The 14,678-nt window shown below is 34.9% G+C and overlaps 1 protein-coding gene across 1 annotated transcript in view; it reads right to left on the minus strand.

Moving 5' to 3' along the window:
• Positions 1 to 1,287: 1,287 nt before the first annotated feature.
• LOC149798720 (uncharacterized) overlaps positions 1,288 to 14,678 on the minus strand; it is a 33,587-nt gene continuing 20,196 nt past the window's right edge. Inside the window, exons 7-9 of the mRNA XM_089956973.1 lie at positions 13,663 to 13,729; positions 4,835 to 4,949; positions 1,288 to 1,746 (exon numbers count right to left, since the gene is read on the minus strand). Of these exons, the coding sequence (XP_089813099.1) occupies positions 1,635 to 1,746; positions 4,835 to 4,949; positions 13,663 to 13,729 (294 nt within the window). The 3' untranslated portion in view covers positions 1,288 to 1,634. The remainder of the gene's footprint in view (positions 1,747 to 4,834; positions 4,950 to 13,662; positions 13,730 to 14,678) is intronic.

Below are 14,678 nucleotides of genomic sequence, written 5' to 3' on the forward strand. Positions count from 1 at the left end.
AATGGGACACAGTAACCTGGTGTGGAATATAACTTTGGGACAGAACAACATGTACATTTATTTTATGATCTTGTTGAATAATACAAACAACATTGGTATTTTGTGTATGGTATTATGTTTGAAAGGTTAACATAGATACAGAGGGCATCTGTGTACAAAAGTTAGTTTTGTTTTTTTCTATACATGGCTTCTATTGATTATATTATTGTGGTGATATATTCAGTTGTCAAAGACAATCATTATCATATAAAACAATATCAATGTTAGAAAAGCAATGGGTCATGTTCATAGACAAAGTTACCACCCAGACTTATCATCAATGGCCATACATGTACAAAACAAACAGACTTAGTTTTACAATGAAAAAGAAACATCAGAAATGCAACTAGAATTCTTATTTAATTTGGTAAATAAATGTTGAAACATTAGTCTTACATGTGTTTTATAATGGCAAACAAGAATATAACGCAACCTGGCTTAGCAATCTAAATGTCAAACTTGCTGGCTTCATTTGATTGTGACAATAGTGGTGTTAGTTTTCTGGACAATATTTGGCAAAATTTGCAATTTTCTTTAGTGTCACTTATTATCTGGAGAGACAAAAATCTAAATATTTTTTAAGCTGGATCAATGACGATAACCTAAACGAGGACAATACTTATACAATATATAATCAATACTCCACACCAAATGTGCTCTTTTGATTCTGGAAATGGTCAATGACCACTAAAGATTCTACAAAGCAACTGTTACACAATACTAATAAAAAATGATGACTATTAGTTTTTAAATAATGCTGTTTACCTTAACATACTACAATCATTATCATCTGAGGAAAGATATTTGTTTCAGAGGAAAACCCATGCAATCCATCATATGGTTTCAAACTTCACTGTTAATCCTAAACACATCAAGATGGCTATGGATAACTCTAACCTGATCAATGACAGTAAGTGAGGAAAAAAATGTCAATGTGTCTAGCTGTATTCACACAAATGAAGAAATGACATTTTTGGTGTAGTGTAACTAGTCATGCTACTGTTAGGGAAAAACTTATGCATGAGAACATGACATGTCAATGGATAAATTAAAGTCTGTAACAACAAAATCCTCATTACTAAAACAATTTATTTGTTTATTCATTGATTTGTTTATTTATTTATCTGATTTAGAATTATCTGGGAAAATGAAAATAAAGATCTCCTGTTTTCTACACTTGGATTTTCAAGGACTGTGTCAATCTCACTGTAGCCATTTTCAGGCAAATTAAAACTTCAAACTACAACATTATTCAAAACAAATTTATTTTTTAACAAACAACTCTGGGAAACAAACAAATTATGACTGCAACCTGGAATTATTGGGACTTTCAAAAATGTACAAATAAATTATAACCTTTCCCATGTAAATCAATTCATTTAAATTCTTTAGTAATATATAACCTTTGTCCTGTGTTCTGAATATGCTTCACTGATAACACCTATGGAAAGTACTATTATGTATTTCAAACTGTTGTAAAATTATATAGTGAAATTTAACTCTTATCTTTGTAGGACCTTACTTCTACCAATATATTTTGAAATACTGTGTTTTCTTTGTGATTCCCATACAGCTGAATGCTTGACTTGTTATGCTTATTCTTGACTTTCTTGCAACTGATTTAGTGTGACTTCTGACTCCTCCATTTCTGCAGTTAATATACGAAGATAGGAATGCAGAGCTTTGTTTTCCTGTTGGAATAGGTAGCTGGAATAAGGAAAAAATATTCAATAATAGTCTATTAAAATTATCAAAATTAGTATATCTTTCTAACCTTTTTCTCACTATTTCTTTTTTTATTAAATCTTAAAGACCTTGATCACACTGAATGCTAGAATGGTACTTATTGAAATACATTGATTTCTCAGCACATTTTGACGAATGTATTCAGCACTTTTTACAAGAGGAAATATTTCAAGCTTCTGAAACAAGCACAAAAATGTTGTAGTCCAAATCCATAATGTCCCCAAAATCAAGAGCACTTGCTACAATGTTTTGTCTGACACAAAAATCTAATCAGGCCATTATAAGTAAATAAAGAGATCACACACTTTTAATTTACAAAGCTAAAAGTTCGGAAATATTTTATGAATGAAAGTTTCCCCCCAGAAAACAAAACTTTAAAAATGGTACCTACAAAAATGATGAAACATAAAAGAACATTTACGTGCAAATAAAAATATAATCAAATAATCATGTTTTATAAAATTACTAGGCAATATAATTTCTCATGATAAGCAACTTTCACATGATTGTGCTAATTCCCATACTATAAAAAGATAATACAAGGCAATGATTGCTCAAGTGGTGTCAAAATCAAAATCAGATAATCAATATTTCAAATGAAATATGCCTAAGGAAATTCATTTGCTAATGTTAAGTGGTTCTTGTGCAATTAAGCTTAAGTGCTTACTGGAATGGATGGACAGGACTAACTATTGATATCACTTCTTAAGTTGTGGAGGAATCACAAATGAAAAAATTATAATTATTATAATAATAATTATTTTTACAAATCCTTGTTGCATGTATATACATTTGCACTGTCATTACTAACTTCAAATTCTTCATTATACCCTCTATAAAAAAATGGATGTCTTTAGCTGAACCAGTTCTTGACAGAAGAATATTGTTCCCATTGTTGTTTTTTTCAATGGAACTGGACAAGATGTAAATCATATAAATAGTATACATTCCTCTTGTTATAAATGATTTTGAAAAGCCAACCAATCAGAATGCTTCCCACTCTTTTGGGAAAGTGTCTCAGTCAAGTTTGTCAGTCCATTCGTTTTTCAAGTCTTCTACTGTATTCATTTTCATGACTAATGAATATTCTAAGTACAAAAACTGTGAAGAAATATAAAAACTGAGAAAAGACTCTCCATGTGCACACTGTGGGGCATACATAGAAAAACACTGCCATTATTCACATCCATAGTGAATATGAATGTAGAAATTAGTTTTCATAAAACTATATACAAGCATCATTATTAAACAGCATTTTCCACTACTGCATGATGATAAAAAGAAATTTCTTTTAAACTTCCTAAACTGTTGAAAGATTAATAAGATATTTCAGGCATAAACTCACACATTACCGATGTCAGACTGATTGTGAATACAACAATAATTAAAAACTGTACACAGTTTTGACTATTTCCTGACTGGAGTTCATCGCAGCCCAAACTACATTTGTTAAACCTGATTCCATTTAATCAATATTCATTTATCTGACATGTTTACATACCCATTCATTTTGCATAGGATACTATCATGCATGCCTCATTTAACATACAATTGCAGCATGTGACTAATAGTGTTAAGAACTGGTTGATGTTTCACAACTGACCTTCAGCAGTATTCAACTAACCAGTAAAAATTAATTTCACTTGACCACGACATTCAGAATGAAATCTACCAGTATGAAAATATAGGAAAGGGAAATGCAAGAACAGAAGTTCCTATAAAACTGATTATGCAGCAACATAATGCAAACTTATTTAATAAACCTCTGAATGCAAATTTCTTCTCTGGTTGCAGAACCAAATTAGTATTAATAAAACCAAAATACTTCCATACTTTATATACAGCTTTATTTTCAGGACAGTCATAGATTTGTTTTGATGTTCACCGTCTGTCATTTTCCAAGCTGATTAAATTCATATCTCTGATCTCCTACATGAAGATCTGACTTTGACCACTTAGAGATCATGTTCTTGTGACCTTTGAATTAGCCAACGGAAATGTAGTTTTCAGAAATTTTAAAGTTAATCACACTGATGCTCTTCAGCCATACTACTCAGTCTCCCAAACATGAAAATATAAGACTTTATCTGACTGACTCATGAAATTAGCAATTATGGTAATAACATAGGTCACCAGAACATGACTCCTGGTCACTGTCATATCTTCATAAAGGATGGTAGAGATCTGATTAGTCACATCCGCATGCTGGCATATTTACATCTAACAGACCCTTTCCCTTGCACTCCCAAACATATATGTGAATGTGTGACTTGGATTCTTAACATCATATGCTTTAACAATTTTTCAGTCATATCGCTATGATGTCTGCAGTGTGGCAGTTTATAGTGATGTCTAGCACTGGGGCATCATGCCACAGACATGTAGCATGATGTTCCACCCAGTCACATTATTCTGACACCAGGTTGACCAGTCCTAACAATAACCTATTAATTTTGAGCACCTAGCAAGGGACCTGTTAGTACCATTTTGACAAATCTTTGGTATGACTTAACCGAGGTTTGAACCTGCAACCTCCCGCATCCTAGGTAGACGCTCTATCCACTAGGCCATTGGAGCAATCACCTAACTATAAACTAAGTGCATCAGAGTATTAATCTATTAATATACCCCACTTCGAATTCACATGCCAAAGTAAATTTTGAAGAGCTCTACATTACTGTATTGATGATTTCAAGAACAGTCTTGTCTCTTTTAATTATAAATTAAAATGGAATTTAATGGTTTGAGGATTCTCCAGTCTTTATCAGAAATCTGATTCCCACTACCAATCACTTAAAATTATGCTGCAAGCAACAAAATTTTTATTAAAATTTATTAACAGGGCACCACTGGTGACTAAATTCAACATCTGTCAAACACAGAGGTCAGGGCTCTCGTGTATTTGAGTGTTTTCATCAAATTTAATGACACAAAGATACCATGATTACAAAGCGAAATCTGCGGTCATTTGGTTGCAAATTTTAATCTTTGCAAGAAAACTCCTTCCAAATATTTTCCAATCTACAGCATGCAATCATCAGCTACTTACCATATCTGCTTGCGGACCTCAAATGGCAGTTCTTCATTCCAGCATTGCTTTCTCTCTTTCATTAAGTCTGCCACTAAACGGCTTAGGTGTTCTATTTCTGCTTCAAAACCCTCATCTGAAGTAATGACAACATCTTTTTAAGTACCATAATCCCTCATTTGAAGTAATGACAACATCTATTTAAATACCATAAACCCTCATCTTAAGTATTGACAATATCTAGCTACATACCATAAACCCTCATCTGAAGTACTGACAATATCTACTTAATACCATAAACCCACATCTGAAGTATTGTCAATATCTAGCTAAATACCATAAACCTTCATCTAAAGTACTCAGACATCTAGTTAACACCATAAACCCTCATCTTAGGTATTGGCAATGTCTAGCTATATACCATAAACCCTCATTTGAAGTAATGACAACATCTATTTAAATATCATAAACCCTCATCTGAAGTATCGACAGTATCTAGCTATATACCATAAACCCTCATCTGAAGTATTGCCATTATCTAGTTAATACCAAAACCCTCATCTGAAGTATTGTCAGTATCTACTTAATACCATAAACCCTCATCTGAAGTATTGTCAATATCTAGTTAATACCAAAACCCTCATCTGAAGTATTGTCAATATCTAGTTAATACCATAAACCCTCATCTTAAGTATTGCCATTATCTAGTTAATACCAAAACCCTCATCTGAAGTATTGTCAATATCTAGTTAATACCATAAACCCTCATCTTAAGTATTGCCATTATCTAGTTAATACCATAAACCCTCATCTTAAGTATTGCCATTATCTAGTTAATACCAAAACCCTCATCTGAAGTATTGTCAATATCTAGTTAATACCATAAACCCTCATCTTAAGTATTGTCAGTATCTACTTAATACCATAAACCCTCATCTGAAGTATTGTCAATATCTAGTTAATCCCAAAACCCTCATCTGAAGTATTGTCAATATCTAGTTAAATACCATAAACCCTCATCTTAAGTACTGACATCTAGTTAACACCATAAACCCTCATTAAAATACTTATATCTAGCTAAATATCATAAACCCCACATCGAAGTACTTACATCTAGCTAAATATCATAAACCATCATTAAAATACTAAAAACATCTAGTTAAATACCATAAATGCACATTAAAATGCGTACATCTTGCTAAATATCATAAATCATCATCTGAAGGTCTTATATATAGTCGAAAAACAAAAACCTTCATTAATGTACTTACATTAAGTCAAATACCATAAACCCTCAATGTACTGACATCTAGTTAAATACTATAAACCTTCAGCTAAAGTATAACAATATCTCACCTTTCAATCTGCAATTACAAAATTTGTGCTTTTTGACATATTACCAAACTTTCAATATAGTCTATCAGTTTAGAATATTTACTTTTCCCCACCACCTTCACACACACCCCCCTCGCCCACCAAACATTGGCCCACAGGTAAAAAACCGAAAACTGTAACTTGTAAGTCTTTCTGCTATAAATGCATAAATTAAGTTTTGTCGAACTTTACTTGTGCTGGTAAAAAAAAACATGCCCCCAACACAGACAAGTTATAAACTTGGAAAAAGAGGGTCAGGTGAGGGTACGTCATCTAAATATGTGTAGATTAGAAGTCTCAAAAATTCCAGACGAATATGTCAGGCTATGTTTTTTTGTGATCATGCTAACAAAACTTTAGCCTAAAAATGTATTTGTCCATGAAGATCAACAGCAGACAAAATTTGGTTGGAAATGTCTGCTCACCTGTTAACATCTATAGTAAAGGTCACACAGGTCATGCATGCATTCAACACCAATTATTTCAGTAATGGATCTCATTTTTTAAGATAGGATTCCATATATCTTTGAATGGCTATTATTCACGTTATTTGGATCCTCATACATCCATATTCCTTTGGAAGGCCATTATTTACATTACTAGAAAAGTACATACGACAAAATCAATGTCAAAATAAGTGGACACTTTTGGATGAGATCAACCAAAAAATGTAATCCAGTACAATCCGGATTGAATGTCATGTCAAAATGAAAGCTACACATGTTGATAAACACACCTGTCCTACCCTATATTGTGCTCTTTGCTTGACCCAGTTTAGTACTTGGAATACTTGTTGTTTGTGATTGCTTGACAACTTCACATTTTGAAAAAATCTGTAAAATTTTTTGTGTGTTACTCCTTGATTTCTCAGCCACCGAGCAAAAGCCCCCAGATTTCTCAACTGTACAATCTTTGCATAGTCAACATTTTGGGTCTCCAGCCACCGTATGGCAATATTAAAAGATTTGGTCTTCTGTGTATTGTTCACATGATTATCTCTCTGAGCTGGTTTTGATAATTACATGCGGCTTCCTGATTTGCTGAGCGTATCTCTCCTGCCAACGAATTTTGTTTAATTCCATGTCAGCAATGGACTCTCCAAAGCCATCCATGGCTTGCCCTAAAATGAGATTCATTATCCATGAAGTTTTGCCATTTTCTTTGCTTGGGCCTTGAGAATTGTTCCAGAGATGGAACACCTTGTTTGAACCATGTGTACACTGCATCATCTAATTTGGTATCTTGTGCAGTCCTTGCATGTTTTCGTTTAATCCCATCATCTGAATCAACATCATGTAAGTAATCCCGAAGTTTCTGCTCATCATTTAGCTAACCTCGAAGTGTCGACTCAACAATTTTTAGTTCAATGCAAACTTTGGCTCTCGTTTCACCATTATGAACCCTATCTATGATGCACAGCTTTTCAGTCACTGAGTATGCCTTTTGCTTGATTCCTTTACTCTCCATAGTTACATTTACAAATGATTAAGACACATTACTGATTGGTAATATATACTTTAATGATGCTAAATACATAAAATGTGAAATCATTTTTGATTGGTCAAATAAAATGAATTTTGATAATGGTAGTGACCACAAGAACTTATGCTCAGATTTGCATGCCTTTGGATTTTTTCATTGTACCTCCTTTGCTTGATTTGATACAGAAAACATATTCAAAGTGATGAAAGAACACAGGTCTCTTTTAATTGATTTTTTAATGTAACAAACACTTCCCCAAGTTGTTAATCAAAACAAAGCCGGCATGTAATTAGGTTCTCACAGAAGTACTCACGGGTTTCGATGTGATGGTCGATAGACTCTTTTAATGTTTTCATAGAACAGAATATATTGCGATTATAATGTTTACAGTGAAACGGAATTAAAGGATTAGATCGTGACTTTCACTCAGCAAGACATTTAATTGGTGTTTATTTCATTCTCTGTTGCCACCTGCTAGCATTTACCAGAAGTTTTCATTGATCGATATTTCACTAGACTGTCTATTTACAGTGTATTGACAACTATTTATCATTAAAAAAACTTAAATAATACATGATATCTTATTTAGAACTTGCAAATTTTACAATATGGATTCTATCTTTAAGGCCATTAATCACCGTTTTTGATGATAAAATGAGTCATGTATCAAGATTTAATTTACCAATTTTTATCATAAATTTTTCATGTTCAGTATATTTTAAAGATATTTAAAATATATTTTCTTTGGAAAAAAAATTGGGAGCCATGCCAGACACAGCGTTATAAGCGGGATCGCAAGTTATCCGGGTACGCGCTATCGAGGGAGTGGTGTACCAGGATGCTATCAAACTTAGTCAAATTCTGTTCAACAGTTTCTGAGAAGTCATTTCATGTTCTGCCTAACTGTTGCCATATCAGTCATATTTGATGGCAAATTGGCATCATATGTATCCATAAACAGGTGCTTTATGTCAAATTTGGTCCAATTATGTTGAAAATTTTTGAGATATCTATCCAATTTTTAGTAATGGCATCCATATTTGCTGGTGAATTGGTATCTTTTGTATAAAACTGATAGCCCTTCATGACAGGATGCTTTCAGGCAAATTTGCTCAAATTTTATTGACCTCACGTGCCTTAAATAAAAACAGTGGCCATATTTAATGGAGGTATAATTTAAAAATTTTTAAAGACCTTCAAAACCAGAATGTTGCCTGCCAAATTCTGATGAAATGCTTATTTTTGCAAAGATGAAAATAGCAATTCTGGCCAGATGTATGATAAATTCTGGATGGTAATAGAAGGCTCACTTGGTCTGACAGTCAAGTCAGCCATTAACTTATCATAAAAAGTACTAAAAATGAAATGAAAATCATCTACACAAGGTATCAAAAGCTACCTACAAAATTTGGTGGTTTATACCTGTCATGTCTAACAAGGTCTGAACCAACAATGTTCAAACAACATTTTACAAATGGAAAGCAGATTATCTTGCAAGTAATGTTTCTTCAAAAATACCTAAAATATCATAATAACTTTAGCAATTACCTTCTGCTACTTCCAGAAATCCTAGTTGAAATTTAAAATAAAAAGGTGTCTTTTCTGTTTTTATACAATACAGATTGCTAAAATATAATCTATGGATAATAAATCTTCTAAGATACTTTACAATTACCTCCCCTTGACACCACAACGTGATTACCCACATGCTGCATATTCTTCGATTTAAGCTTCTACATCAACAAGGAAGTTTTAACTTGTGGGAAGGTGTCAGAGGCTCAATTTCAATATGAAGTAGTCTCACGTATAGAGATAAATAATAACAATAAACTATAACAAATTTTCTTTATGTGTCAAATACATTACCCTGAGTCATATTAACATTAGGTAAATAGATAACTGCAGAATGAAATGAATTAGCATACAACCTCTGCCTTGGCAACTCTCTGGTGGATAATGTGGTACATTCCTAAGTGAAGAATGAAGTCATTCTCCTGACTAAAGGCAGTACAATCAAAGGAAAATTGCAGGCAATATTTTATTAAGTCTTTTATATCCTCTGAAATAACGTCATAGAAATCGATGAACTGGAAGTTCTAATAAAGCCAGCAGTGGAAAAGCCTGCTCTGGCCCTTCATGTCATTTCCACACTGGAAAAAGCAGTGATCATACAAATGCACAAACACCTGGCTAGTTGTTTCCTGAGCGAAAATAGGATTATATGGTCCACCAACCATAAAGCTCATGCTTAAGAGCTGTCAGCGGGCAGAAAACAGCTCACAAATTCAGTGTACAGGCCCATCATAGACATCCCCAGTGAAACTATCAATTTTACTCCCAGTCTGCCTCGTACAAGTACACCAGCAGAGGATCTCTTGAACAAGCAAGATTGTAAGGCCTGAGGGGTCAGATAGTGGCCAAAACATTATTTTGCTGTTCCATAAACCACAAGCTTAGCCGAAGAGTTTCACATCTGCACAATAACTGCTGCAAACAAGTGGAAGAGGCATGATCAGGTCTGGTACAGAACATATGCAGCTGCCTATATTAATTTTTCATTATGGGCCAGTGCTGATGCCTCCTGCACTGGGTGTGATGACCTACTAGCACATCAAATGTGAAAACAAAAATCCAACCTAATTGTGCCAAAGTACACCTGATGTGGTTTTATTAAATTTACATCATGCCAGCATATGTATGGGTGCAATGGCAACCAAACCTGGTAGCTGTGTGGATACAACAACAACCGAATCCAGTAGTATGTGCATCCGATATCCTGCAGCATCTATTAGACAAATACCATGATCCATTTTAAGTGGAATAATCCTGCAAAGTGATTATGGCCCATATGCTGAGGATTGCAGGAAACTCCTCAACCAAGAAGTGGTACTCTGCAGCCTTAAAGCCAACAAGGTGATGGAAGAACTCTGGGCTGTGCAGATTGAGACCAACAGACCTTGGCAACCTCAACTTTGAAGTTGAAGCTAAATCCATGACCATCACAGCCCTTAGCCTCTGGAGATGGGGCAGGCTAATTAAACAAGGAATCATTCCTGTTGATGTCATCACAGCCATCTTCAGCTATCATGGTTGGGGAGGTGTGTGATCAATGTCTTTTCCTTTGCTGGCACAAGCTATCTCTACTCTAAATTTGAACCAAAAAAGGCTAAGGTCAAGCTCACACACCTCAAACATTACAAGGTGATGGAATAACTCCACAATATGCAGGTCGATTACCAATGCAGGCACAATAAGTATCCTGAATATCTCAATGAGCAGATTCACTAAGAAAATGTTTTATGACATCAACGTGCCAATACACAACCACAACCTGGTAGCCTGCAGAAAAACAGATCACAGCCCCAACTCAACAACAAATCCTAGCTCTCTAACTTTTAAAACCCCTCAGCTGATTGGAAAAAATACAAGCTGACATATTATGCCATGGGGTTTATTATTGATGTATTTATAGTATAGAAATATTTCTAATCAGGGCACAGGAAATGCTTGCATTACATAGCTGGATCATTATTGCTAGCTGAAAACAATAAATACATGCATAGTTTGTGGCAATATACTATGGACAGGCAATGTTACCCGAAGGGTTTGACAGTGGCAAAGAAACTGGCTTCTTCTACCAAAATTTAAATTTTTCCACAGGCAATGTGGCATATTTTCTTGCTAACACCATTCAAATGTTTAGACCATGTTTTGCTGTTCCAACCACTAATGAGGATTACTAGGCCAATCTCTTGTTTCTGCCACATGACAAGATTGGTCAACGCAATCACAAGTATGCACTGACTGTGGCATATGTTGCCAGTGCCAGTCACTACAAGGAGACCATGCCTCTGGCCATAGAAGAGTCATCCAAAGTTGCCAACACTTTGGCACATATCTTCAAACTGCTCGGACACCAGCATGCCAAGGAGATGATGCTTGTCATAGCACTGACTGGGTTCAGCAGCTGCCAGCTGGTGTGTCAACCCAAAACAGCAAGGCTACATTCATGAGACCTATTAATGTCATTCATGAAAAAGCAATGTGGTCTATGCATTTGTTACAGCCTAAACTGCAACATCTTGGCTCAGATATCCAGCTACACGTACTTGGAGGACTGGAATGTGGGACATGATATGCCACCAACCCAGTGTGGTCTTTCAAGATGCTTGTCCTGGCTGACAGGTTTGACATCCCAGAATGGCCATATATCTGCCTTGCACAAAAGCTGGGTTTACAAGGAACTACAGATTGTGCCTGAAGGTACCTAAGCCAATGCCCACATGCATCCTAATACTCAGCCAAGAGCTCATGTTGTGAGGTGATAGTGTCGGTACTCTCCTATTGTTTTCCCATCTATTGTGATAAAGTTTTCATCTTATTGATGTGGATTAGCTCCATTTGGTTGTAGTCACTGCAGATGGCATTCATGTAGTGTCAGAGTTTTAGAGGCTCTCTTTGTATAGGCCATACTGTGGCACCTGGGGAAGCCAATGATCCTCCCTTTGCATTGTTCTCTCTTTTCTGCTAACCTTCCAAAACATGTTCTGTGGAATCCAACAAACTTGGTGACTGACTGCTTTGAGCACTCATCCTTATATCTACCAATGTTTTTGTTGGCTTTCCTGTGCAAAAGTTGATCTAGGTAAAATGGCTGGCACTGTAGATGTCAGTGTCTTTGTCCCTGTGATTGTAAGTAGTTCTGATATCAATCTACTTCAATTGGCTGTCAATGTCTGTGTACAACAGGGCTAATTTTCTGCCATGGCAGCCCTTGACCTAGTTGCACCAGAAATTGTACATCAGGAGCTTGCTTCAGTCAAAGACTGCTTGACCTATATAGATTAGGCAGTCAAGTCTGAAGTTGTTTTTTTAGTTGCAAGGTTGCCATCAATGTTTTTCCATGTCAGTTTGATCAGCAATCAGGCAGCAGTTTGTCATCTTCTCCCTCCCTGACCCACTTACAGAGGTTCTTTCTGAAGACAATGTTGTAAATGAGTTAGAAGAAGTCTTTTTCCTACTCCAACAACACCTTGGTAAGAATGTTTCTATTCAGCTGAATGTAGATGCTCCATCCAAACACTTTGTACAGCTTTGGTAGTGAATGACCTATTGATCTTGTTTGCAAATGTTTGGGACAAGTTTCTTGCCAGAAGTAAACATGCCTCCCATTTTATGCATGAATGCATGCTGGTTCTTAGTCAGCCAAGCCTCAAGCACCCAAATGATTCATACTGTAACCTTAACCTTCGAATATTCTAATTAGAACTCAGTAAATTTAGCTCAAAATCAGTTCATTTACGACTCAATTATGTATTTGTTTCTGTCATCAAGTGGTGCAAAAAATTACCATTTTTCCCCCATGAATTTCATCAATAATTGCAAAATTTAAGACCTCTTCCCTCATTCCTACAGAATTTTCCAGATTTCCCTATAGTTTGGAAACACTATGACGAATAAACAAACACTGGTGTCAGAAATGAGGGCCAGAATGAGTAATAAACAAACTTTGGTATCATAACTAGGGGTCAGATTGAGTACCAAAAAAATGTTGATGTCAGAACTGGGGGTCAAATTAAAAATCTGCAGTCTCTTGATGCACAAATCTGGCTAAATGATAACAATGTATAAGCCTGAAAGATCTTCATGCCAGAATGCTCTTTTCCAAGTTTGGCTGAAACTGGTTCTGTGTTTTTCTTAAACAGAAGTTTAAAATAGCAATTGTTAGACATGTGACAGCCAGGTAAATTAAAACTAAAGTCAGCAATTTTTCATAAACTGAATTATGCAAACAATAACTCATAAATTATGCCATATATGAAATACACAATAAATATCTTATTGCAAACCTTAACTGTTTAATTTATTAAGATGAAATGAGGTCTCCTATTTTTTTTAAAACAATTATCAAGCTCAAAGAAAAATTTGAATTTTCTTAGTCATAAAGAAAATGACACTACAGTGTATAATTTCTACCCATCAAATTATGTTACCTTGAGTTTCAATACCATGCTGTCTTTCAACTGTATCCCAAATTTGTCTCTCCAAATTGTGATCTGCCTGTAAATATTAGGAGTATCTATCAAAATGTATACAGTATTTTCACATATTAAAATAAAAAGTAATTATTAAATACAAATTTCTCATCTAAAACATAAACATTATGGAGAAAAATTGCCACCTCCATCTGGAAAAAAAGGAGTGAATTTTCTAAGCTGGATTTAACAAAGACATTAAATTAGAACCTAAAATTATCATGCATAATTTTAGTGCATTTGGATGATTTTCTGGGCATGGTTTTGAAAAATCAGCATGAACCCTGCCTTTATGAGTTCTAAAATTAACACCATAATACGGCATGAATTTCAATCAACCACATATTATGACTTAAGACATAAATTTAACTCATGAAAATCAATTTAAAAATTATTTATTTTCCGACACCTAAACACAGTCACTATCATGTTGTTCAGCAAAAGATGTGAAGTTCACTGATAGCCAGATGCATTATAAACAACACAATAGACCAGCAGCTTATTGCACAGCCTCACACTAAGCATTGATGTTATTGTGCCCATCATGAGTCAAAATGGCCTATATTTACAATGCCAATGTTTGGGGTGTCTACAAGGATTTCCAGTTGCAGACTAAGTCTGCATATCAAGGCATACAAAAATTAACACAGATGCAAAAAGGCATGGGGGCAGCAGTTTTTATTCTTTGAATTTGCTACAAATAGCACAGAGTCCATGTGGAATACAGAGTATTTATACAACCCCTTTCATTAACAAATTGTTGAAGTTGACCGAGAGCATCCACACCAGATGTATACCTAAAGCCGGGTGAGATACCAACAGTGAGAGGATGACCCAAAATTAACGGCACAGAAACCTATCAAGCACAAGAAGTTGACATCAACTGATGTTTGTCTTTTTAACCAAAACCAGTTTTACCTCGTACCTGAGCTCAATGGAAGATCACATGCTCCAAGGTCAGGAAAATGCATCAA

The sequence above is a fragment of the Sinohyriopsis cumingii genome, chromosome 5 (assembly GCF_028554795.1).
Source record: "Sinohyriopsis cumingii isolate HCF-2022 chromosome 5, ASM2855479v2, whole genome shotgun sequence".
NCBI classification, from domain to species: domain Eukaryota; kingdom Metazoa; phylum Mollusca; class Bivalvia; order Unionida; family Unionidae; genus Sinohyriopsis; species Sinohyriopsis cumingii.